This window comes from Lingula anatina, chromosome 2 (genome assembly GCF_051362555.1).
Source record: "Lingula anatina isolate TDL-2025a chromosome 2, LinAna3.0, whole genome shotgun sequence".
NCBI classification, from domain to species: domain Eukaryota; kingdom Metazoa; phylum Brachiopoda; class Lingulata; order Lingulida; family Lingulidae; genus Lingula; species Lingula anatina.
In genome coordinates this window covers 45,899,483-45,926,591 of record NC_141768.1, presented here as the reverse complement: position 1 = coordinate 45,926,591, position 27,109 = coordinate 45,899,483, and the positions used below count along the sequence as shown (strand labels likewise).

Genomic DNA, 27,109 nt, shown 5'->3' with positions numbered 1-27,109 from the left:
CAGACGTAAACTAATCCAAAAGTAAGGGTAACACTGAAACCAGTAACATCCCATCTTCCCGGCATCACAATTAAATTAATCTCCTTCTGTAAACTTCATCATAAGCCTCTGTCTGCCTCTCTTATTTAAATGAATTAGTTTTAAATACTAAACAAAATATTTTAAACAAGTAGAATCAATTACATCGTCACGAGCGTTCCGCAGTAAAATTATCTGCTTCATTTTAAGTTCTCTGCAAAAGTACCGTCTTCTATAGAAACCCGTGCCTACAGAATGCTCTGCAAATGTTGAATGCTAAACATGACTGCCTAAATCGATACTTCTGCTAAAACACAAACATTCAAAATCACGTTAACTTAGACTACTTACCGAGTCAATATCCCTTGCATCTTCGTGGTCATCTCTGCTCCCGTCATTTTCATTCTCACCGTGGCCGTTCACTAGAAAACAAAGCATAACAAAAGCGCGTAAATGATAAACGCATTATTTCTAAAGAAATTTAGCGTTAATAGTATTAAAATTTACTGTTGCTAACTGAGCGATGTCGCTAATACTATATGCCGTCGGCCATGTTAAAGTGATCCAACTGACAAATCTAAATCGATTGATGTTAAAATTATATTAGCAAAACGATATAAATATTTCGTAAATTTGGCTTTGGCTTTCGTCTTTCGGTTTTTATAGATGTCATCAATATTTGCATTTTAAGACATCTGCTCAATTAAGTAGCATTTTATTAGAAAATTAGAAACCGTCTTGATTTGTGAATAACTTTCGTTTTCATTTATCTTCAAGAGACCTTGATGCCAATACCGTTCGCCCGATTAGACGAACATTTTTGTTGGATAATCACGCCAAACGTGACCAACCGGACCAAATGAATGGTCATAGCCCGCCCCCTTCTCCCACCTCTTCTCTCTCTTTCTCTATCACAAATAATTGATGGCAAGGCGTAGAGCATCGTATTAATGGCTTCTTTGAACGTCTAATGGCCATTATGATTTTATATTTGATTGATAAAGTGTATAATATGTTACTAATAACACGAACCTCTTGTGTGCTTTAGCGCCCTCTCCCAGGGGCATTACATGCTAGAAACACAATCCTGCGCCCCCTAAAAAAAGCTATACCCCGACAAAATGCAATCAAAATCTCTGGGTCAAAACATAGAATCGATATGTCTCCGATGAAACTCAATTTTGATTTTTTTACAGCAAAATATATTTGCCAGTTGAGACCCCGGGTAGACTATTGTATTATGAGGTTTTTCAAGTTGCTGCAATGAGTACGTAAAGTCATGGTTTGCTCGTGACCACTCCAGCGTAGCGAAGACGTCTATTGATCAATTGGCAACTGGTTGTTTTACTTTAATTACTGCTTAAACGTATAAAATACCTTGTCAAGCAAGCCGTCCCACTTGGTAAAACGACCACTGATGTAATAAATACTGACAGAATGCTGATTCGCTAGGAATAATCTTTTAATTAATTTTTCTTGCATGGATACATTCCCTTTCGATGTGTCCAGAGTTGTTATCAAGCCAGAGAGCTGTTTTGCTAGAAGGGACAATCGGATTACGGCTAAGACCCCCCCCCCCCCTAAAAAAAAGACGCACCTGACTAAAACCACCACCTGCACAAGTTTCATGAAGCGGTAAATTAAGAAGAGCCTTGTTGTATATCTAATAGGTTTTGTCCTGTAAACAGCCTTTTGTTCTTTCGCTTCCATTGGGTAACTTCATTGACCGACATGCCTAAATATTTTTTCTGGCGATTTTGAAAAGATGCGGTAAATTTGGACGCTGAAAAAATTATTCGACTCTCGAAACGATAAGTATAAAGTCTAAAGACACCATATAAAGAAATGCAATCAATAACGTGAACAAAAATGGTTGATGTACGTAAAAAAATTACTTAGGTTCTGTGACTGATTTAAATGCACAACATTTCGAATCTCGGTGAAATATTTCCAATTAATACATTGATTTAATAAGCTAAAGTTCAGGTAAAGTGTCTAAATTTAAATGTCTCGTTTTTTCTAAATCAAAGAAAACCCGAATTTCGATCTCATAGCATATTCTAGGTGCCAAAGGTCGCTTCCGCTCACAAGAAAACAAAATAAAACAAAAGCTTCACTTCGCTAACTTCGCTACCTCGGTAACAATACACCCATTTCAATGCCGTTTATTTTTGCCTTACTATGTACCGACTGCCTTCTTTGGCTGTGATCCGCAAAAATATTGAATTTCTTACGACAACAGAAAAAAAACACCGCCAATGTTTCAGGTTCTGAACCAGAGAAAAGTAGCTGCGTGCATTGGCAGTTAAGATAGATGATAATGTTTTCTGTATCGATTCAGTGTCTGTGTGCCAATGCAAGCTCCATGATTGATCAGTGTTAACCATTCTGAGCGAATGCGGTAATGAAAATCATTTCGACTCTGACAGCGCAATAATATAGTACGGCTTAAGACGATCGCCCAATGAATTTGCTGGATAATGAAAAAGTTAGCGGAATATGCTAAACATCAATTTAAACTGACAGATCTGATACTAATTACTAAACTGAAACAATCCTTAGAGTATCGAGTTAAATTGAACTACCATTAAGTGACAGGCAAACGGAGGGGTTGCTCCCTCCGCCTCTCGGGGGAATCCCTAATGTTTTCTGCTCTATCTACACTGTAGCAGAAAATTGTACAAAGCCACCCAAGCAAAAAACTCAATTGCAGGCTTTTTCTTTTTCGGTCTTGTGGTGAACACTGCTGTGCCTCTTGAACGTTAAAATAAACTGTGGCGCGTTGCTTCTTTCTCTGGCTTTATTGAGATCTTAATCCATTTTAACGCGTTATTTGTTTCGTGTTTTTATTCAGACGAGCTGAAATACCTCTATTCCATTCGATAATGTTTTGATCTTTTTGCCCCGCAAAGCATGTAGATACATTTTTTTCAAGTGACATCAGCTTGTTTTTCTTTTATTATACAGAGATTATTTTATCTATATTTACAAAAACTTATTTTGTTTACAAAATGTCCTTCGTTGGAGTAATATAATTGTGAAAGCTTGAGCGTAATCTTACAGCAATAAATAAGTATTAAACCAACGAAAACCCAAACGCGAAATCTACCAATCCTTCGGTCCACCAAACAATGACGAAACAGTTAAAAGATTTTGGACGCTATCAAATGTTCATCTGAAACTCGTATGATGTCAGAAAATGTACGTGAGTCACTGTATAACCCCCTCTGTACAACTGTTAATTTCTTAATGTCAAAATAATTTATGTTAAACTCTGTCTCTGGATATTATAATATTGCAAAATCCATGAGAACTGATAAACAGCGAATTAAAATGACCATTTTGAGGAGTTAATTCCTGGTAAAATATTAACCTCTCCACATAATAATAATAATAATAATAATAATAATAATAATAATAATAATAATAATAATGATGATGATGATGATGATGATGAAATAGAATTAAACCTGAACTAGTAAAATAAAAAATATTTACCTCCATCTTCTCTTTTCCTCTTGTTTCCATTGATGTCGGAGTTTTGTCCCTGTTGTACGGAGTGGTTGGGGATCCCCAGTATCGTGCTCATGGAGTAGGGGCCGGGTCTACCCAGGGCGTCCGCGTTCGTCGGCACCTGGGAGAGAGTCACAGGGCTGGGGTTCCCCGGGGAAACAGGCGAAGGCTGACCCCCGTGGAGCGACTGACTCTTGGCTTTTTCGGCTGCTTTGTTACGTACGATTCTGTAGAAAGGGAATTTTTTATTGTGAGAAAAGGGTGAAAGCTTGGGTGATAAATGAAAATATCGAGGAAAAAGCTGAATAGCGAGGCATGTAAATGTCAATATATATATGTTGACGTACACTCATGGGATATAGTAATTAAATCAATGTCGATTTGAATTTATTCGTATCTACATCTGTTAAATAGCTTAAAAAGGCCTAAAACTTAAATGAAATACGTGATTTTTATGTTTAAAAATAAGGACAAAAAAGCAATTTCAATTTTTTTGTTAATTTTCTTTCTCTAAGCGATCTGGGACAGGTGTAAGAAATTTTACGCAAATCCGGATAAGTCAGAAATTGACACCTATTCATTCCATGGATGAAAATTCGGCCGTATGATTTCCACGGAAATAGATATCCAAGATTTAACAATGTACCCTCAGAGTGAAATAAGTAAGTAATTTCAGCGGATCTTTGTGTCTTTTAATAACTTTGAACGAGGCAATAGGGGTTTTTAGCATGCCATTTAATGTTATTTTTAATTGGCATTGCGTGCATTTTCCAGAAATAATTACAGAAAGAAGATTTGACATTTAAAACAGTGCGTACTTTTTAAGCCCGATACTGGTACTTGATTAACTTGCACATGCCGCTGTGCACTTTGTCGTCCGAGTTTTGATTTGTATTGTGTAGTAGTTGACGGCTACCACGATGACAGTGATTAATGACTTTTTCCTTTACCAAACGGCAATATCGAAGCGGTCTCGGTGTGCTACGCCCCGGCCTTTATCAATATCTTATGTTTCCCAGAGAAAGTCGAACTTCAGAATAACCCCGAGGACTTAACAAGGAATATTGTTGACACTTCACGCAAAGGAAAACGAATTGTTATTGCATGTGCGCGTTTTAACTGTAAGAGTGGTCTCTATCTTGGTAATTACTTAACACTTTCAATCGAAAAACTTTAAATCGGCAGTTCAAATTCGGAGACCGATGTCATTTTTAATAAATTTCTTGCATTCATCTCTTTTAGAATTAAACAGTCTCCAATCTCAAGTTTCTGAGTCTATTTAAATCATTTTAATGGAAAACTTAATTAAAATCGAAACGCTTCACATAATGTTACGTATTTCCGAACAACATTTTCTAAAATCACACATATCACTCTCAGCTTCATCCGAGTCTCAAAGGAAGTATCTAATATTGCTATTAAGCTTTGAATAATACGGCAATCCATAACAGGTCGTTTTTATTTAAAGCGATTTCCAAGTAAATATTGAAAGGGCTGGTTTCCTGAACTCGAAAGTCAGAAAGTCAATTCGTTTCCCCTCGAAGCAATATCCGTAAGTGTAGAATGTTGGAGTAAGCGAGTGATTAAGAAATAGCAAACAGTCCCCGTCAGATTTCTTTGTGAGCACAGTGTTATTCTTTAAATGTGATTGTCAATTAACTCAATAGGACCTTCTGTCGTAGAGTGTTATTACCCTGTTAATGAAATGATGTCGAAGAGTTTTCAAAATTAAGATTTTAATGGGAGATAATCGAATTTTCATAGCAAGGCCCATACCCCGCTGATCCCCGTCGCATTAAGTATTGTCTCGTCTCTCTATCTACATTTTCCACTCGTCCCAAAGAGCCAATAATAATTTCCATCATTACTTCTTCCCATTATCAAGTCATTGATTGTTGCTTATTAAAGCGGCAGAAAAGCGGGGAGAAGAAAATGAAAGAAAGTCTAGCTTGCGATTTGGAGTATGAAAGACGAGGTTAATTCGATCGTGAATCCCCTAAATTTCAAAAGTGTAGAGTGTCACCGGGTAATACCTTGTCCTTTTCATTATTTATCTCATTTGGTCTTTTGAGTCGGTTGTGTTTGTTCTGTTCATCGACTCTGGAAATTGTGGTTTTTACAGTGCTAGGATTACTCGTGTTTAAGCCGGCAGGTGTGCGAAGGGGGCGCATTACTCGAGCTGCTGCAGTTCTTCCGCTCCACTACAGACCTATCAACTGCCATGTGACGGCAACCCAGGCTAAAAATTCATCAGTCTTTGAAAGATGAGCCTTTAAAAATCCCTCTGCATCTCCACATTGTTTCTGTTTGAACACCGTGTAATTAAAATCTGCCAGCTAAAAGAGACATCAGTTTTGTCTTTTTCTGATTTTATTACTGCTCTTGTGATGAGCGACGTTGTTTTCTTTCACACCATGTCACTTCATTGCCCTTGACGTTCGCTGTCGGGGCAAAATATTGCCAATCATATTTTGATTGAATAATAACATAAACGCAGAAGTAGGCTACCATGTTGGAAAAATACCGTCGCCTGCCGATCTTAATAAAACTTTGTTTGTGTGTCCCGCTATTTAAATCGAATAAAAACCCGTCCTACTTTCCAATTTTCGTACACAAGACATTTGCCACAACTATTCACTTTGACAACTTATAACCTAAACAGACACGAATTCTTAATAACAGTTTCTTTTTAACTTGCTGAAAAAATTCTTCTTGCACGTGTGCTGACCTCTTAGGTGTCAAATAAAGCCGAAATAGTTTCAACAATTATGAGGTGTATTGTTTTTCCACATTTCAACGCACGAGCAACGGGACTTGCGCAAATTCTCTACTTATTAAGCCAAAGAGTGCGACCGGGACACAATTTTGATTTGAAGTCTGCAGGTGCGATTTATTACAACTCATATCATTAAAAAGACCTAAACAGAAAAAAAGGCATATGCCTATTGATTCCAAAGACGTATAGCAAGTTGCACGCAACAGTCGAAGATAACATTACGCTCTGAGAATACTTTCAAACAATAATTCAAAGCCGGGTTGACAGATGAACAAGTGCCCTTCGATCTTGTTTTTCAAGGAACAAAACAAAGTTAGCCTCAAGCGTATTTCGGCATCACATATTAAGATGCCATTTTGTATAATATCAAGCGGGTTCGTTTGGGATTGTGTAAATACAAGCATAAAGGGCGTTCCCTCTCACGCCCTCTAATTCTACCCTGTCAAATGCAGACTGGTGACGTTTCGACTAAGGTATTTGACGACAATTTAGCGGTAATTATACGACGTAGGTGTCAAAAACGTGACTTAGATACGTATTTCTATTTCATAATGTATGAAAGTGTCATATAGAAGAACGCATCGAGTTAAATCTCCCCTTTTCTCAACTTTATGGATCTTTTATTGGTGCCCTAACGACGTGAACTGTTTATAATTACTTTCTTGCTATCTGAAATGGTCTCTAACTGACGTTACCTGTTAATGGAGCTGACACTGGGGATGTTGTCCTGCGAACACACCCCCTCCGCTAGAAGTCTGTCCCGGATCTCCCAAGCAAACATCGTCGGGTTTTCTTGCTTGTATTTCGTAATGGCATCGACAACCTTGGGGGTGGCAACTTTCGGCTTGGAACCGCCGATGACCCCTGGCTTGATGGAACCCGTTTCATAGTATCTGAAATCAAAATCCGATGTTGAAAATATGACAGTTGTATACAATCATACAAAACATCGAGCTTATATGAGAATATCGGAGCAAGAATTAGAATTTCGGTCAAAAATCCTCCGTACTTCAGTGTTCAACAAATTCTGACTGACAAACGGCTTACTTGGCCGAGTGCTGTTGTTATTATATCTCAGCTCACAACCAATTGACAAATTACAGCGTTTTATTAAAAAATCTGATCAGCGAAACGAGGTAAAAAATCACAGTGTCTGATTACGCTTCCGACTAGAAAGCGTGTATAAAATGAAAGAAAGAATGTAGCGTTGCTATGACGACCATACAGTTCTCTCCTTTGGAATCAGGATTGCTACGTGCCCTCACATCTGATGAGTTGCCTTCATTACAATATCCCTATTACAATTGATGAAAGGGAGAAAATAAAACACGCTTGCTTAATAATCCGAGTCGAAATGGGAATATGTCATGGGTAATATGAAAGTCTATAAATGCGTAATAAAGAACAACTTCATGAAGCTAATTGTGGTTATTTCTAAGAAATTATTTCTAGGAGTAGGCGTGCCACAGAAGACGGGGTTTTCATTATGGTTTAAAAGAAGGTAAGCTACACAGTTATTTTATTATCTTTAAAATGTGCTCTTACGACCAGTATTATTTATTTCGATTCTCGTTATTTCCTTCTTCGTTATTTCCCAAACAACCAAAATCTTATTCTATAAGGATTGACCCGGCGCCTGAGTGGACCCGATACTATCGAACCCCGTAACGCGACCGTGCCGGGTATCTCTCCCTGATCTCCATGAGTCGGTACGGTTGGTCTAATCAGTTTGATTAATTGGCACTCTAACGGAGACCTGCGACCTGCCGGCCAAGGTGTCCGTGACGCCGTATTGTTGTTTGGAGTAATAACACAGATAAATAAACAATTAATGCGTGATTGTTTATCACTTGTGGGATTCCTGTGATGCGAGGCGCGAAGGGTCGAGATTGACACGAGGAAAATGTCATAAATTAGACATAAATCAAACAGCTATCGGACGCTGGGTTACGTAGCTCTTCTGACCAAATCTGGATACGGGGTCGTCCATGGCGTTGTGATGCATGGGTCGGACGATGGTCAGTGCGATACCCAGGTGTTAACAACCGAATTAAATTAATAAGATGCAACTAAGAAATGTTCAGCGTTTTAATATTCGTTGACAATCTCGATTTCTGTGACAGGGACATAAATTTCCCTCGCCTGTTATAGTGCTTACATTTTGTCTCTATTTTCCACACTAAAGAAACCTTTGGTCGGCTACGTTAGTTATTTGTGATGATTTTTGTTCTATAAAATGATTTCGCCTTTGGATCAAATGTTCATTTTCAAAAGGTTTTCTCTATTCCTTAATATTTATCTCTCTATTCGTTTCATTGAGTTAATTTTATTTCTTTAAAATCATTTAAGAATGTGCGTTATTTCTCAATCCATCACTCTTTTTTCCTTTTTCTCCAGAATAACTAATAGACCACAAACCACAAGGGGGCGAATTAAATGTAAAACAATAAAGTTCAACACGGCGAAATGTTTGTCTTGTTATTTGATCTGTGCAAGTATTGGCTGTAGCAGGTCATTTATTTTCTCTCCGATCTGTCGCCGGAAGGGGGTTCCTCGTCACCTTCAGGCCATAGGGAGCAAGCTTCACGACAATCCTCAACAATCAGTCCAATTCCAGCGGTAATAATTTTCACTTAAATTCGGTAGGCTGACAAGCAGTGAAAAATGCAGATATTTAAAAATGTTTAAAAGGACTTGGAGAGGGGGAAGAAAACAAAATAATTTACTGGTATAATTGTTGTGTTTGTGAGAAAACAAACCAGTATACTTGATGAATCATCTAGAAGGAAAGCCCCAGAGAAAATATCACAAATAAGTATAATAGTTTGGTTGGTAAAATCCGTATTTTACAAAGAAAAAATAGCTCTTTAAAGACTCCTAACACCACACTTCACGGCACCATTAATATCTCAGCCCTCGTCATGTGGAGTGGAAGTAATATAAAGCTAGCAGAATGATTTGCTGAATGCCTGACTTTGACCTCAACGAAACGTCGTTTCCATTGAAGTTTTTTCCTGTATAAAGGCACAAAATAACGCAGTTTTCATGTCTTTTATTCGACTTTGAAATATCGGTGCAGTTGCTTAGGCCTTTTAGATCAATATAATCAATAAGAAGTGCCTCAGATGCAAGACTTTGCTGTTGGAAAAAGTAGCAGCTTTGAAGATTAACTCATTTCAGGGTAAAAGAAACTGGCATCGGTCAGAAAAATTATTTTAGAGAACGAACGTTGGAACAGGTGCTGTTTAATCGTAGAGGTCACGACTATTTTACCTCGGTAAAAAACACAGTCGTCTCCACTCACTATAGGGAGTCGCTTTGATGTGATCCTGCTCTTTTAACTTTGATACAAAAATGCTGAAAATAAGTATCTACTTTACTTCGTAATGCGGAATTTGAAAACCGGCATTTCTAAAGAAAATCTTTTTTGCGTGTTGTTATTAAAAGACCGTATTGTTGAGGCCCGACGTTTAGCGGTGTTCGGTTACGGCTGCAGATTGCAAGAGTGTATCTGTTTCTTTTAACAGAACAGACATTTTACTGGATTTAAACAAGGTAGCCCTCCCCCTTAACATTAATTACAGGCGTTGTGGTAAAAGGAAAAAGAGATAAAAATTAGAAAGCTTGAAAATAGGTATTTCTAAAGAAGGAACAGTTCTATGAGGGTCGTGGAATTGTCAGATCTTTTTTTAAAAAATACCCCTCAACCATTTGCAAAAAAACTAACAAAACAAAAAAAATCCCATCTCTCATTTATTACAAAAAGGGTATGTTGACTTTCTAAAACAAGCAGAACGTATTAGCTGGAATAATTCCCATTTCCCATTTACCTGCCCAATATTTTGCTTACGCAGCCATGTGACACGCGCAACTGTCTGGAAATGTCACACGGCCTGACTCCCTGCTGCGCCAGTTCAACTATCCGTTGCCGAACGGCGTCCGGAAGAGGCCGACCGTTGACGAACACTCCGCCGAGCTGGTTGACACCACCATGGCCTAAGAGGAATAGAAAAATTAAAAGAGTCGTAAGAAAACTGTAAAAATTTACCTGGATAAAATTTTGCTGACGCAGCCATGTGAGACACGTAGTTGTCTTGAGACGTCGCATGGCCTCACTCCCTGCTGAGCCAGCTCTATAATACGCTGGCGCACTACATCGGGTAAGGGCCTACCATTGATGAAAACGCCTCCCAATTGGTTCAGATTGCCGTGGCCTAGACAAGGAAAGAAAAAGCCAAATTAATGGGGGAAACCCTCCTGCAAATTATAGCGGTAGCATATGGCGTATTATGATTAAATAAGTCGATAGCAAGAGTGGCTAATATTGGATTATGTTCTAAAAAGCAAAGGAGGAATTATAAAATATAAACGAAAGCGATCCTCTTTTTACCCCTGAATTGAGAGAGCATAATGTGGTAACAAATAAAAAATACCACATGACAGAATATGGCTGAAACTTGGGGATGCTTGAATATACAACAATTTTCTGCAATAAATGCTATTCATATAGATATGTTTGTATATAAATATGTACATAAAATCCGATTATAGAGTGAACAATATACAGACAACACGTGGAATTTTTCCCATTGAGCAAACTGACTAAAAACATGAATATCAAAAGCTTCGAAAATTAATTAGCATCTCAGTTCGATATGTTTAATTTCATTTGCACTGGAACAATAGGGGCAGTTATGATTGCTCTTGACGTGATCTGTCAATTCACCCGTCAGGGAAATTAAACCCGCCAAACACGACACACGCCACGAGTTTGGTCCATCGCCGGGGCCTGGTGACAGTCAGTCGCCCTGGGCTGAATACCGACTCTTGCTAATCATATTTGCTATCATATGTGTTGGTATTATACAGTGGAGTTATTAGCAGCAATATCCCGTTTAAGGTGACACCTTTGGAGGATGACAGGGAGGGGTGCACTTCACTAGAGCGCAACCCACACATCAAGCCCCTAGGTCAGATTATTCACACATATGGTCGTTTTACTGCAAAATTAATTCCTAACATCTTATCATTTTAAATGAAGCAATTTAAGAATGATAACCGTTTTAGATTTTTACACGGCATAAAGGTCCTCTAGCTAAAACCTGGGTTTTAAGGTATTCCATGTGGCGAGTTATTGACATATTTTTTATTTTAAAAGTAGTCAAAGGTAACCATTGATAGCATTACTGCTTACAAAATGTACATTAAGTTCGGCCTTAACAGCAATTATAAGTTGTGAGTTTTAGAAATCTTGCAAATAAATTTAGATTTGATTGAGAGTGATGGTTATACAAAACTGGTAGGAGACAGAGTTCTAAGCTTGCCTATCATCCAGACCATTTTTGGGATATTTTGCTGGCTTAATTGACCTGTGTAAGCTTTTTATGGGATTGTTTACCTTTGTAAAATTATAACAACCTTTGATTTTTCTTAAATTATAAATACTCTTTGTTTTATATACATATATATATAAATTGTGCGTGAAGGTCTTTTCTGGCGATATTAAAGACCGCACTGAAATTATCTAGATCTTAAATATAAAAGAATTATTACATGACGAAAGCAAGGAACATAAATTATAAACAAAAATCACAGGAAATATTATTTTTAAACTCGTCTTTCACAAAAGATTATCATATATATTATTGTGCCATTCCATATGGTAATGCATGCGTATACAATGTGTTATGTTGTACAAGGTTTTACAGAATAACGTCCACAATACGGTACAGACAGGAAAACGGCAACTCTTTTGAAATAAAACCCGGCGTTTGTTACCTGATAGGATCGGTAAGTTTAATGCTACATATACCAACCAAACGACTGTGCATTTTCTTGTTCTTAACGCTTAGTTTTCCCCATTGAGGGACAGATTCAACGACCACAGATAACTCACTTGTCATACAGACGCGCACAACAATCACCCCGGCAGATGAAAGAAAGCGTAACCTAACTCTTGTATCAAAATTGTTTACTACCAACATGTTTGCACTCAAACTCCTGACAGACCCAAAGAAACGTCGCATTTCACTGTTATAAAACATTCTAAACGTGGTTTTCTCTCAAATCCGACGACCCTTAAGTGTGTAATTCACCAATCCCTTGGCGTATTCATCTCGCTCTAAATAGGACAGTGATAATATTCCACGGAGCAGCAACCACCAACAATACCCCCAGAACGCGTTGTTTACAGAGATGGGGACGGACGAGATTGGAAACACGGGATTTCAAAGGGGACGGCTAATGGAGAACAAGATGCCTTAAGACGATGTGCAAAAGACGAACAAAGCTGAGGAAAAGAAACATCCCATTCCGTACACTTGGTATAGAAGCGTTATCGCAGATGTATCTATTTCGTCCCAGTCTTGTGAAAATCTGAACAATGCCAAGTTGATCAGTGCACCCATAGGAAAGACGTCGTCTTCCAATCACCACGTAGTACGCTGGTGAACCCTGTTAAAGCACTAATATGGCCGCCGCCGGTGTGGTTTCGACTACATGAACATACATTAACACATTCGCAATACTACAACTAATGTTCCACTACGTTTCGCCACAAGTTTTTCTTCAATCGGAACACTAACTACGACGAAATAAATCCAGAAAATGAGATTATGACACATTACACACAGGCAAACACACACAAACACACACAGTCGTTCACGTGCGAATATATATATATATATATATATATAGCGTACCTAATTTGTTTAGCATCAAGCCGAACTGCATATGAGGTAGATGACTGGAACCGAAACAATATGCCATGGGTAGTTAATTCCTGCTCACAGAGCCATTGATGTGTTCCTTAAAGCCCTGTTGGCTCTGAGCAGCGATCTGACTCGGGTTCTTAAAGCAACACGCATGCTGGCAGTCACCGATGCACATGACCACTTTTTAATGCACACGCTGAACGCACTATTACACTTTTGTTGCACAATTGCTCAAGCAATGGCTGTTTAAAAAAATTCCCCGGCATTGAGCGTATAGTCAGTCAACAGCACTGAAACCGAGAAGACGGAGATTTTTCTCTCTCTGTTTAAACCTTATGTTTTCGTATCTGTTGTACTATTTTGACCACGGGCTAGTTAAATAGCTGAAACAACTTCGACGACTACAGCAACAGACCTACTAGTTTAGCTACTAATTACCAATCCGGCCTCAGTGATCAAGGAATTGTTGTCGAGAATTATTGTGAAAGGATAAACCACATACCCGACAGAGATAATCCAATTTGTGAGGCCGGAGCTGTCGCCGGTGAGTGCTAACTAACGGATTAAGTCAATGATGGCATAAAGAGACTGATAGGGTACTTACTCTTACATGAATGATAGAAGTCCATCATGTTGTGATGAGAGTGGTATCGATACGAAGTTGTTAGATCCATGCTGTAGGCCTCAGCAGCCAGCCCTGAAGTGTCGGGCCAGCCTGCTTGACAGGAGAGATAATGTCGCTCAATGGTGAGGCTGTGCGTAGAGTTGAGCGCAAGTGACGACAATTTCACACTTGCTACCTTAACTAATGTCGCCCGACTTGAGATCCCGCGGATAAAAAGACACCGCTGCGCAGGCTACTCAGGTGTTCTCATCCACAACCGAGAAACTTCAAAAAGAACTACCATAGATACCGTAATCGACGTACTGCTATAATATAAGCTTCTGGGTAAAAGTTAATGCCCCTAAGACTGGCCCAGTCAATCATATCGCATCGATCATATCATCATCCGCTTTGGTGCTTCCTCTTCCCTGCATTTTATTTTCAATGAGGATTGTTCCAAATGACAAGTCACGTGTCACTTCACTTTTTGAGGGGGAGCCTCGACCTGGTATTGTATGATCAGACGACACTCGGTCTGCACGGCTTGGCCAGTAGCAGACGACCAGTGAACGCAAGCCGGGCAACAGCAAAAAAACAATGGGGAGAATGTTGGGAAGTTCATAATTTTCCATTCGTAGAAATAAGAGGAAACGGAGTGAATTTGACTGAAAGTTTGTTTTTGTGCAGTGCTCGTTTGATGTATGTCTCCCAGGACACTTAATTTTCAAGCATTGCGAACTTTACTACTCGACCCTTCCTTCCAATCGTCAGGGCACATCTACTTATGTGCTGGTTATATTTTTACAGTAATCATTAATTTTTATTTACTCTTTATCTTTATTTAAACAGCCGTTTCCTTGACGAGTTTCAGTGCGTCGTGGTGTCTTTGGCAGTGAAGAACACCCGATGTAGATATGCAGTTACAGCGAAGGCCCTAATAGTGTTTTTATCGCCAGATTTTTATGAGATAATGGCGTTACAGAATGAGGAAACATTAGGATTCCCTGTTATGGCTCTCGTGCAGAGCAAGAGGTGATTAGATAAAAGACCTAACATCAATGAAATTACTTTTTTCTTTCAAACATACAGTGCAAAAGTCTATTCAGGGATCAGCGGGAAATGAGATGGATAAAGAACTAACCATTCCGCTTGTCTATTGAAAAAGCGATGTGCTATTGAAGGATAAATTAGGGAAATAATTGTAAAACTCTCAGCAAAGACGTTTTCAATCATTTGCCTATCCCATCTAATAAAGCCTCTATAGACAGACGACACTGTCAATTTCTCTAATACAATGTCAATTTCGCTCGTACAACTCTGTAACAATGACACGCTTATTAAGGATTTAGCGCGCTGAACAATTGCATTTGCTTCTCCTTGATTGGACTGTTGTCTGTAAAATCTGTGTCTACGCTCACCATATCGACATTTTTTATTACTAATTTATTACCAATTCGACTGATTGCTTTTCCAATGAGGGTTCATTTCATAAAGTACCTTTTATCCTTTGCTCATTTCATTCACACTAAGATTGAACGGGCGAGTATATTGATTGTAATCCATGCATAGTGTTGAATATAAAATACTGTTTTGATTGTCCGTGGGAACCATCTTCAACAAAATAATTTTAAGTAATTGTAAAGCTGTGAGATTGCATATAAAGTTTTCATTCATATGAAGAACAGCCGTTGTTTGTAAAAATACCTATGAAATAATTAATCTGCTCAGAAAAAATTAACAAACAGATAACTATACGAACTACTGGTCTAAAAATAAACAAACGAAATCGGTGACGTATGTGGTTTAGATTTTCTGTCACCACTGAATAATCTTCTGCCAAAATAATGGATTTCTTCATTTTGAAACTTCTCACGAAATTATCAAAATCGTCACAAACGCAGGAATCCATGGCCACCTTAGCGAAATGATGAAAAGTTCCTCTCGCGCGATGCGTCCCCATGGAGTACAAAATAGGGTCTAAATCGATAAGCGGCGCCACTTTTCACACGTGTGCTTCACGGGGACGATTTCGTTATTTGGATGTTATTGCGCATTATCGTTTTTTAATTAGTAAAATATATGTACGGCTGAATAAGTTAAACAGGTCTTCGGTCTTTGGAGACCTCTGATGTGTTGGTTTTATCCCCTAGGGAATCCATATAACATGAAGATAAAATATCACCGTTTTGATATTTACCCATAAAATTCAAGGCTTTTGAACCGTTTTTCTATTTCAAACTTTTTTGTTTCGTTTCTTGAATTTTGATTATTTTAATATATAAACTTGAATAACTAAATGTTATAGTTCGGCTGGTAGACGGTGACTGTCCACTACACAAAGCAGCCGTTGTAGAAAATAGAACAAAATGGAAAAGCTTTGTTCCCGGTGAGTGTAACACTGAGATATATCACATTGGTTTTAGGTGGAAAAGATGTTCAATAGAAATTGGACAGTTTGAGATTGAATTAGACGCGGCAGTATGAAAAGTCCCACTTAATTCGAAAACTATGGAAGCAGCGATGCGGAATTGCAACGTGCACCGACATTCACATTTCCATGTCAAAAATACAAGAAAAAAAACTAACCAAAAACCCAAGGTAAATACTAGAGCAACATAAAAGCTGTGAGGTTATTTCTTCAATTTCTAAAGTACCGACAATAAAACTACAGGAGTCCTTACTTTTGAGCACTATCAATGGTTAGAGCTTTAGAAATGTCTCCCCAGCGCGGGACGCTCCATTTAAACCGCATAGGTATTAAAGTTAAAATTTATAGGAATTTTAAATGTAATTAAACAGCAAGATCATAAGCGTGGAAATAACTTGACAGTCCTGTCACGGAATGTTGAACGTAATTGCGGGCTGTAATGCTAATTGTTGGGACCTGGGCTATGCTGACTGGGAAGCACTTAAGCGCACTCCGGCCGTAAAACGACGGGAAGTCAACCATAATGGAGTGTCTTCCCCGCCGGGTGATGACCGAGAAATGGCCAAGCCTGCTACCTGACACAAAAAACCTTGACAACTAGATCAAAGGGATATACAGGTCGTTAAAAAAAGAAAGAAATGACTATAGGACAGACATTCAGTGGGTCGCCTATTAGGTTTTCGAAATGAAATAACTTTAAACCCGCAGGTTAGGTTTGATGAAAAATGTTTAACTTATTTCCTCGAAAGAAAAGAACTTGAATTCCGCACACGATACTGTTGAAAGATAGGTAGCCTTCAAAGCGTTCGAATCCGTATTTGGATCAGCAGCAATTTGCGTTTTTATTAATTTTTTTTGCGAGGAGGAGACAAAGTGCAAAAATCGCGAAATCTAAGTACATTTTTAATCAAGCCGTATCCGCCGAAAAACAATGGGGACTTATGAAAAGTAATAGGCAGCAAGAGCGGTGATAAACAAGTTCTGAAAATTGCCCAGTATTTGTGTTATCTTCCGTTTTTTCCCATTAAATATCGTGTTGCAGAGGAGCAACGCTCCATTTCCGTCAGCACTTCACTGTTCTTCCTTTTTTCTGAAACTGTAACTTGGATCCTTGTCGCAGTCATTGTTGGCTGGAGAAGAGCAGCAGCCAGAGGCGTTTTACGGGCGACCTTAATGAACACTATTGTAATGTATGCAAATGCCAGTCAATGAAAAAAGAACATGAGATTTTTTTGCAGGATTAAAACACAGTTCATTTGGGGTACTGGTTAGATAATTTGTCAGTTTATCGTCTGCTTCAAACCTAAACTCGGTGGTTTCCAAACCCTTAATTTTAATTTTTGATAAAATTAATTAGTTCGTCACAATAACCCTTACTTGCGAGAAGTGACAAATAAATTAAAGTAGACAAAAAAATCCTGCCCATTAATCAACATGGGACAAAAAAAAACATACAAAAAAACACTCTTCAAAAGACGTTTGAATATAAATATAAAAAGTGACATATTCATCATTTTAATCGCAAAAATCTTGGTAACCAAAACATAACACAATAAACAGTCTTGGTATTTTTTATGAGAAAGACATTTTAATGATTTGGCCTTTCAGTTTTTATCCTTAAAATTTGTAAATTTATTGGTGAAAAAAATACCCCATAAATCTCCAGCTAGAATGTTTGAATTGATGATAAATAATTTCGGTATTGTCGTGCGATATTTTAGTCATAGAATTTTACAATGTGCGTGGGCTCTTTGCTTTTATCATAAGGAATGTGGATTTCTTTTCCAACTTGGCTCGGGTACAGTGAATTAATCCCCTACATGCAATCCACGTCTGAGCTATCAAATTAAAGGTACCCACGACAGACACCGTAGCCTGGGGCAAATTTGAGAGAAAGACCAGCGAGAAATTCCTCAACAAGCTTTATCACAGAGTCACGTAATGGGGCGTAATGTTTTCCTCAACCCAGACATGTGTCAGCACATGTTAACTACACCAGTGAACCTGTGTACAACACCAGTCATAAAACACTCCACAATATTACGGAGACCCTTATATCATATTCCTGGGAACAAGGACTATCTCGTGCTGGCCCTTACACAGCTCCTTTTCTTATACTGCTTGGCGTTTGTATCAGTCTCACGGTCATTCATCATTATTAGCCGCCTTGTTATTCTCGAAATTGGACTGTGTATACGCGAACGTAATTCATTACCAGTAACTTTTCTCAAATTAATTGCTTAATTAATTTTAGTTCATTCGTGTACCAACTTGTCAGCAGACCAATCTCGAACTGAGGCGCTTTGCCTGCGGATGCAAAATAAACAGCGTGGTGATTTTTTCCTGTTTGGTGAATTCAAATAAAGAAAAATATACTGAGATTTTTTTACACATCGGTAACAGGGCAATAAAATACAGCTAATCGGATATTTAATCATCTGTTATTCGAAGCATTTCTCCTTTTTTCAATATCAGAAATAAGGTCACATTTTATGTTATAAAGGCTCTATGTGAAAAAATGGAAGTTATTGAAGTTGTGGATATTGCCATAATATGACTAACCCAAGTGTTTTACCGCCCACAACCTTGCACCTGAACTTGGACGTCGTGCCCACAGTATATGAAAGTAAAAAACGAATTCCCTTTTCTTCAATTTCCAAACCCTGAAATCAGTATTTACATCTGAATTAAGTTTTGCCTTCTCTTTCAACCAAAGGGAAATATGAAGTCTGAATTTGCAATAATAAAAACTCAATGTCACCGCGGTTTGCAGAACTTCGATTGCATTGAATGATATTATTCTTTGTCAAATGGTGATAAATTCTGTCCAACTTTCTGGAACGCTGCTCTACGCCGGGTAATGTTGTAAACAATGATAAGTCTGCGTCTAATGACTTAACTCGGAATGAACTTAATGCTGGGTCTATGTATCTTAATTCTTTCTGGTTTTCTTGGATTTAGTGCGATATTCTTACAGCCAAATGTGTCATGTTCCGGGTGATTAAGCTTCATCTAACGGCGTATTTTTTCCTACGTGATGATTTCTTATCAAATCATGTTCCTTAGATTGTTTTAGAATAACTCTTTAATCATGTCATGAAACACAGAACCTATAATTGGCAAGACAATGCGAGTAAATACGTTTATCATCCATTCCCATTTTTTTTTTTCAAATAAAATCCAGCTGCAATGGCCGAGAAAAAAATTTCAATTTTTCTTGATTTTATGTTTAAATAATGAACTTAGTATTAAATTGATAAAACATTTATACCGCACCACCGGGACCAAGTTCATTGTTCACACATACTGGGAAGTGGGCTTTCTTCCCATGTGCGCTATTCATGCCAGAAAGCCATGTTTGCTTATGACTACCTGCCACCTGACATTTTATTACTAATTCAAACATAGAACTAATGAGAAATTTGCATGGAAAAATGTGAAAATTCTTGGTTAACTCTAGAATGCGTCGCCAAGTGCTACCAGGCGTACCACGCACAAGAGCGCTTCGCTATTGTGCACAAAATTGTTTAGCGCCCTCCTCTTTGATTAAATTCGTCTTCAATCCTAACGAATCGATTTAAATCGAATTGTTTTTTTCCCAGAATGTACGAAGGCCTCCCTACCTTTACGATCGTTTTGCGTGATCGGCAAATTACCAGGAGTTTTCAATCACCTCTCTCTCGCGTTAGTATACTGGGTGATCACGAGAAAATTTCAATATCCTAATCCGTTAGAAAAAAAAGGCGTCATCCGACCGTAAGGACGTTGTCTTTTTTATGTACTGATAGAGCGCCATGTTCTCTGTCACACAATAAATATCAAATTTTAAAATGTGTTGTTTATTAATTGTCCTGTAAATAATTCAAAGGACGACACAAAAACCATGTGGGCGAGATGAAACTGCGTGTGAACGCTGGTTGAAAAATGAGGACGAATCCCTAATTAGATTATCAAGTTTTTCTCACATTTTACCTGTCAAGATTAAGAGAAATGTACCAACTCTCCAAGGGGATCCATAGCGTCTCTGGGGGCCGGGCTGTAACTTAACACTCCTCTTAACGACTCATGCTATTAATTATTACATTCTAATAAATTACAGGAAAGGCAAAAATCATTGACAATGGATTTAACGAAAACAATGCAATCTTTTCTTGCCATGGCTGGTTTTACACTTAACGCTATATATATATCTAGCCGGCTTTAGAAGTGCTTCCGCGATGTATGGTGATAATGCCTATGGCACGAAAAATGTCAATTTGTCTTGAAATCGGCAAAATGTCGTTTTCTATTCAATTGCCTCCAGCAGGTAATACGGTGCGTGAATGTCGTCTGCCGTGCGCGGCGGTCGTTGTACAAACTTTAAAAATTGGAAACGAAATAAAAGGAACAAAATCAAAATAGGAACGACTGGTTTTTAAAAATAGTTTTACGTTTGCTGATTAATTAATGTTAAGTTAAATTTAGATAGTTTTGTAATTATTGTTATTGAATTGAGATTTTTTCAATTTAATTCAACAGCGACATCTAGTGGTAAACAAACCACGACTATTTCCTTGCTTTACCTAATTCAATCAATTTGAGTTATTATCTGATATTAATTCTTGTTATTTATGAATAGAAAAACATACATTAAAGTCTGGCATCTAATTTTCTTATATTATGGGTAAGTTGATTATATACTAGATGCGGTAGTAGAGGCTACTTTAGGTTAATCATAACAGTATAGCAAACATCCAATTCATTTAGTTTATCCTTATAAATCATTTAAGTCTGTCGTACCATCATTTTATTTCATCATCTCGTATCAATTTGACATTAACGGGAAATGTATGCTTTTTCTAGAGGTTATAAAGATGAGAGAAAATAGGTTGGTATGCATTTAAGGAACATTTCGTTACTTCAACCTGGTGTACACGAGGCTTCCACACAAAAACCCGCATAAAACAAAAAGGTCAAGTTGAAAAAGGGGCGCATAATGAAGAAAGATTATCCCACTAATGGAGTAAATCACTTCTATAAGAGTGCAGCCAACTTGAAAAAAATCTAAATTGACAAAACAGCTCTGTTATGTTTTAAATAAATATGAACACAATTTGATTGAGATTTAAACACACTGTCGTTATTTCACGCCTTTTTGTGAAATATTAATAATCCCCAATATTACCTCAGTGTAAATTTATTATTATTATTTATAAGGGGGAAGGACTTGTTGGCTCCTGTCGTTTATAATCAGTGCATTAAACCCCACGGGCGGAGTGATTATCATGGCCATTAAGAATTCTGAGCAAGAAACTCGTCCAGATTGATCAACGACGCACAATTATCATCGTCGTCGCACTCGCTGGAGGATTCCAAAGCAAACAACACATGATAAGTAAGTAATGAGAAAACAATGCTCCCGGAACTAACTTCCCCCTACCTTTGGCTCGCCCCCTTTTAGCACAACTGCTGTAGCTGTAAAAAGTGCCAGCAAGGGGGTGGTGGTTCACGGCCCCGTGGTACGCCTCGTGAAATCCGGCGGCGGTGGCGGCGTGGTGAGCGAACCGGCCGACGTCCTCGTAGGCACAGGCCGCGTATTGCGTCGGTTTCGGGTGATAATACTCGGGTTTAGGATTGTATTGGTAGGGATATGGTTCACTGATGTACATCATTTCTATGGAATCACACCACGGCGATGCTCTGGCACGCTTGGCTTGTTGCTGCTGCTCGCGCTAACCTCCACCATTCATGAAAAGGTTGAAGTTGGTGGCGAACTTTGTGCGGGGGAACTCAACACTCAACAGCTTAAACTTAATCGGTGGCCTCCTCTTTCCAAGGTCCCGCCTGATTGTATGCTCAGTGGCAAAGAAGCTGCAGCCTCTGCCGCCTGTTAGCTCAGAAACTGCGAAATTTCCTTCCGTCAACTGATCTCAGGGCTCTGCCGAAAGTTCAAAGAGTGTCTGCGTGCGCTCTCGGCACAGCTGTGGGCTAGTATCTATGCACTGTCAGGTTTCGAGGTAGATTTCGTCAACTCTACGCATCGGCAACGTATGTGCGGTATGTTCGCTACTTCATACGTTAAAGGGCCCGCTCCCCCACATTCGCCTGGGCCAGCGGTGGAATAATCGTATGTAAATGATGTAACTGATATCCTGTGTTGATATATGCACAGACAACTCTCCTCGGCTTGAAACTGTCTCTGAAATCCCTCTGAGCTATGCCGCGGCCAGCAACAAGTTGTGTATCTCCGTCACTCTACTCCCGCCCCATTCTGGTCAGGCAACCCCAGTGGTGTGGACTTAGACGCAGTGGTCAAACCGCAGCCTTTTTTTCAAAGTACGCCACGCTCGACAACTTGCGTAGAAAGGGGGATACCTATTTAATGCGAACACCAACGGTACTTGATTGACAAACACCTTAGTTTAGTTAAAAGGCGTCCCTTAATGTTGTCGTGTGGTTTAAGTGTCGAAACACCTGTGTTGACGCTTAGCGGTTAATTTGTATATTTTTTCTTCTTTTATTTTTTGGAGAAAGTCTCTAGAGAAATGATGAAAACAAGTTGCCGAAAGTCGTGTTCTCGTAAAACGCATGCGTGATTCCTCACCTTATATATTCAGTGCAGTTCAGTTTTTTAACATAGAAAAGTAATACATATTTCTCTTGTTATACGAACAGTAGGTGTAGAAGGGAATACTTTTCAACCCAGCCTCGCCTCGCCCCTCGGCGATCAGGGTTAAATTATCGTTTGTAAAGGGCTAAAATTTCCCGCCTCGTGCGTTAACTTTGTAAAAGGTGTTCAGTCAGCTTCAGGCTTCGCCTAGCAGGAAATTGCAGATGCCATCTCAATTTTCTTGGTTATGTCATCCATGTCAACGTCTTTTATTCCTCTGTAATATCTTAAGATTTATTTACAAAGACATTGGGACGTAACATCCTTTTGCATGTCAAGCAACATGTTGGGTGAAATGCGCCGACAGAGTTCGGATAGTGCAACGAATGCGCGTTTCATGCTCTGATTAGAAAGTCACTTTTATAGGTTTAAGCCTTCAATTTTGATTTCTTTTTACTGTAGTTTTCGGTAAAGATGCCGTGTCGATTCACCTTTCCTCCTGACCCGTTCACTATTTCAAAAACACATGATCAGATTGGTGTAGACGGCTTACACAAGCTATATTCGAGCACACTTGCAATTAAAGTCAATTTTCATCCAATTTTTTTGAAGTGTCATCATGTTTCATTTAAATCATTCGATCTGAAGAGGACGCTGTTTAGTCACAGACGGCGCGTACATGGCGTTTCATGTAATTGATCGTCTTTAATCGAACAAACAAGACCAACGTTATTTGTGATCGACTTAATAATCACCCGAAATCTTCGAATGCGAATAATTAAATAAACTAATCCATGAATGACCGGACGGTTAACCTCAAGAACAAAGCAGACAATCCACTTTTTTCTTAGCTCAGCTGGAATCTTATAATTACCATTTTTTAGCAATAATGATAGATAGTTCGTATGTATTAAGATTAATATTATTATGGTTAATATAACATTTCGCTGCACATTATATTTCATCTGTGCTGAATTCAAACAACCTTACCATGCATAAAAATTCCTTTTTACTTTTTTTTTAACAAAAATTTGAAGAAGAGTTTAAGTCTTCTCAGAGCACGTATCGCCCATAATCGTCCGTTCCAAAGACAGGTCGCTTATTTTATGTTTCAAAAATGAGATATTCTACATTTGTTCCGTTGACAAGTAACGTATTTCATATTTTTGAGATAACTTCCTACATTCGTTCCGTAGTCAACTCACAGACTTCCTATCTCAAAATTAAGCTTCTGTACTCTTTCCTGATATGTTCACGTGCCAATAAAAATCCATCAAGTGGCACGTACAAGAATCGTGTGCTACGCGGAATTATGATTCTTTTTTTTCAGCGTTGTTTACCGGAGTGCAAGTGCAGATAGACCTTAGCACGACAGAACGATAAGTATTCTCACCGTTGCAGGATCTTCTAGTGAGTAAAAAAAAGCTCATAATACATTTTCGGTCAGATCCGCGAGTTACAAGTTTCACGTTTCGTACCGCTTTGCATGCAGGATCGTGGGTAAAAACGCCAAACTCGGGATTGAGCAATGAATATTAGTTCACCGATCGGCCCCCAGATGGCAGCAGCACACAGTACCGTATTTAAATCTCGACCGACCTGTCTAACATCACCTTTGCTTCATTAAGTTTTAATGGCTCAAGAGAAAATTTATATCGACACCACATCCTCCGACAACAAAGCAAGGTCCTCTTATAATGATAATTTGAGTGCATTTTTCCCTAAAGTATGTTGAATTCAAGGCTCTCTAATTAGATTCGAGTCCGTGATGATATTTTAATTTCAAAATAACAAGGAAGAGCAGGTTCTTCCTAAATATTCACCTATGCTTGTTTCAAGACACACCTACGGCGTTAACAAACTTTGAGCAACGCTTTACATAAGTAGGACTATTCTTAAGACAACATAGACGTTTTGATGATTTTTCTTCCCTCAGGACAACGCCAACTTCTAAATAAGTGACTCTTGTTAAATGTTACTCCAACTTCGTGCAAGGGACTGAAGTTAGAGAATTATCACGTGACTGGTGCAACTCAATTTCTTAATAATTGCGAGTTTAGCGATACTGCAGTTGGTTTTATTTCACTGTAATATTTCCACTTTCATGACAGTTAAGTACAATGGGAAGTGAATGGGCCTTTGTGTAAGCAAAATATATTTCCGACAAAACCACTTTGTTTTGCGTTTTCTATTAACTACAGACATTTTTGGTCATTTCATCATTTGATTTATATCGCTCGGTGCGAACATGTCGTTGAGATGACCACATTGTGTGTACGATTCGTTTCCCTTGATTGATTCAATACTTAAAAGGTGTGCATTCATGAATTCCTTCAGTGCCTGGTCGTCAAGCAGACGACAGTTTTGTGGAGTCTTCTTTCCCACGCTTCAATAGAGTCCAGGCGTCCAATCACAGCAGTCACAGTGCGCCTTAAGACTAATGGCCCAGGTAAAATTATTGGAAGAACCCGGGAAACCGTCCCCCAGGTAGACGAGTACCTTCAGAGCAAAATGCAATCACGACCGGGGTCTCTCCTCCATCAATCTCTGCCATGACGAGCTCACGCGGACAATAGAAGCCCTCGGGGCCAAAATATAAAACCGAGAAAAAACCCAAAGGGTGAAGAGAAACCGATCTAATTGTGCGCCTTCGAAACTGATAGCTTGTTTGGCCTCTCAAATTGCTGTGTTTTTTTAAGTTGGAATGAAAGAGTCATGTGACGATGAAAAAGGTTCACCACAAGTTTCGGCACAGCAACAGTAGCTCTCGAGAGCGCCTACGATTTGTCTAGCAGACGATACCTAGGGAAGCTCTCATAACATGATGAAAATACTTGCAGCCAGGTGTGAGAGATGCAGCGCAAGGGCAATGGCGTGGAAAAAGTGGGTAAAAATAGCAACAGTGAAGATGGAAGAAGGGGGTTTTCCGTTTACACTTGGTTAGCTAAGCATGCCCTAATAAACAAACTCTCCGTTACGTTGTTCATTTTAACAGTGTTGCCCCGTTATCGAGGGCTGCCTTGACTTCCCCCGTGCGTGACTTCACTGTTCTATAACAGAGCCTTGCAGGAAAGAACGAACTGACATTATTGTCGATCTTGACACGCAATCCCAAGAGGGTTCGAATTTCGACGCGGAGCCCATTAAAACTGGAGAGATATACAGGGAGGCCATAAGAAAGGCCTCGCCACCTGTGGAGTTAAGACCTGTATAGTATAGAGCGACGATCGCAAATGGCTGATAGCCCACCATTCTATAAATGGGCCGCAATCCGAACTTCTTTTTTTTCTTTGGATTTGAATAAAGGCTTTGTTATATATATAAAATGTAATCACCCTTCATTTGAAGTATGGTAACAAACCGGCGACAGTGCGCCGAAAATTGATCTAAGGACAACTGGTGTAATGAGGTTTCTAGATTTCTGTTGTAAGATTCCGACATCTGCAGGTGAATGAGAAGCCATTGAAAGTCGGAGACAAACGATATATAGTTTCAATGAACGTGATCACAAAAAAAAAGAAATAATTATATTCAAAACGAGCAATCACAAGTTATTTCATTTGGCAAGATAGTGAAGTCAAAGGGCCTGTGTATTTAGAAATATTAAACAAATAAGGATCTTCTTTCCGAAAGGATATTCAGTTTTTGCGTAGTATTGACATTGTCTCCGAGCTGACTCGTCAAGTTTACCCGAGATTTTTATCACCGACCCGGGGACAGACCTGTCATTTACCTCAGAAAACTAATTGTATCGCCGGAAGCTAGAAGATTTGACACCGTCCCTCTTCCACCACCTTTTTCTAAATTTGCAGTTTTCAGATTTCGTTGATAATATTCGTGTCTAAACCCAGTTATATCTGCACAAGCGACAGTGTGTGTGGAGACAGTGAACTAGTTCAATACAACATATGGGAAAGGGAGGAATATAGCGCCAGGCCTTCCATGGATTTACCATAGGAAAAAAAATTAAAAATAAGGGAAAGTTTTAAAAATAAATACCTAAGGTCATGATCGGCGTGGACAGGGGATAAAAAGATAAGGAAAGGTGAAGAAGAATGGGAAGAGGGGTTAGATAAGCGTACAACCGAAACCGATGGCCATCCAAAACACCTGTGAAATAATCAGATAAAAATCAAGAAAATTTCACCCGACCCACCTCCACTTCCTCCCCATTATCATTTCAAGCGGCATAATCCCCATTCCGTATCGTGTTACTTTCTTTTAATTTTCCCCCCAATGTCAACGTTTCTGGAGTTATCAACAGGAAATTAAACCACCTCTCAAAGATGGTGGATTCGGATAGGACGAGATAGGCAAGATATATAGACCCATCCTTGCAGTATGGCCGCGGGCTAGTGAAATTGCACTACGGAATTTTCCTCCGGTTTTTGTTTTATAAACACTTTTTCTCGAGGCCCTTTGAACTTGTGGCATGAGAACAAGGTAAATTGACAATAATTTTCACAGG

The 27,109-nt window shown here is 38.8% G+C and overlaps 1 protein-coding gene across 11 annotated transcripts in view; it reads right to left on the bottom strand.

Annotated features, from left to right (window-relative positions):
• The window catches only part of LOC106161833 (paired box protein Pax-5), a 51,819-nt gene that overhangs the window by 17,550 nt on the left and 7,160 nt on the right, over nt 1–27,109 (bottom strand). The window contains exons 1-5 of one of the 11 annotated variants that reach the window (XM_013538866.3): nt 21,472–21,832; nt 10,356–10,521; nt 7,003–7,200; nt 3,517–3,758; nt 370–440 (exon numbers count right to left, since the gene is read on the bottom strand). In XM_013538866.3, the coding sequence (XP_013394320.1) occupies nt 370–440; nt 3,517–3,758; nt 7,003–7,200; nt 10,356–10,521; nt 21,472–21,703 (909 nt within the window). In that variant the 5' untranslated portion in view covers nt 21,704–21,832. Of the gene's footprint in view, nt 1–369; nt 441–3,516; nt 3,759–7,002; nt 7,201–10,137; nt 10,304–10,355; nt 10,522–13,624; nt 14,768–21,471; nt 21,833–27,109 lie in introns of those variants that run through there. The other 10 variants (XM_087002985.1, XM_013538879.2, XM_013538880.3 and 7 more) reach the window with 10 other exon arrangements.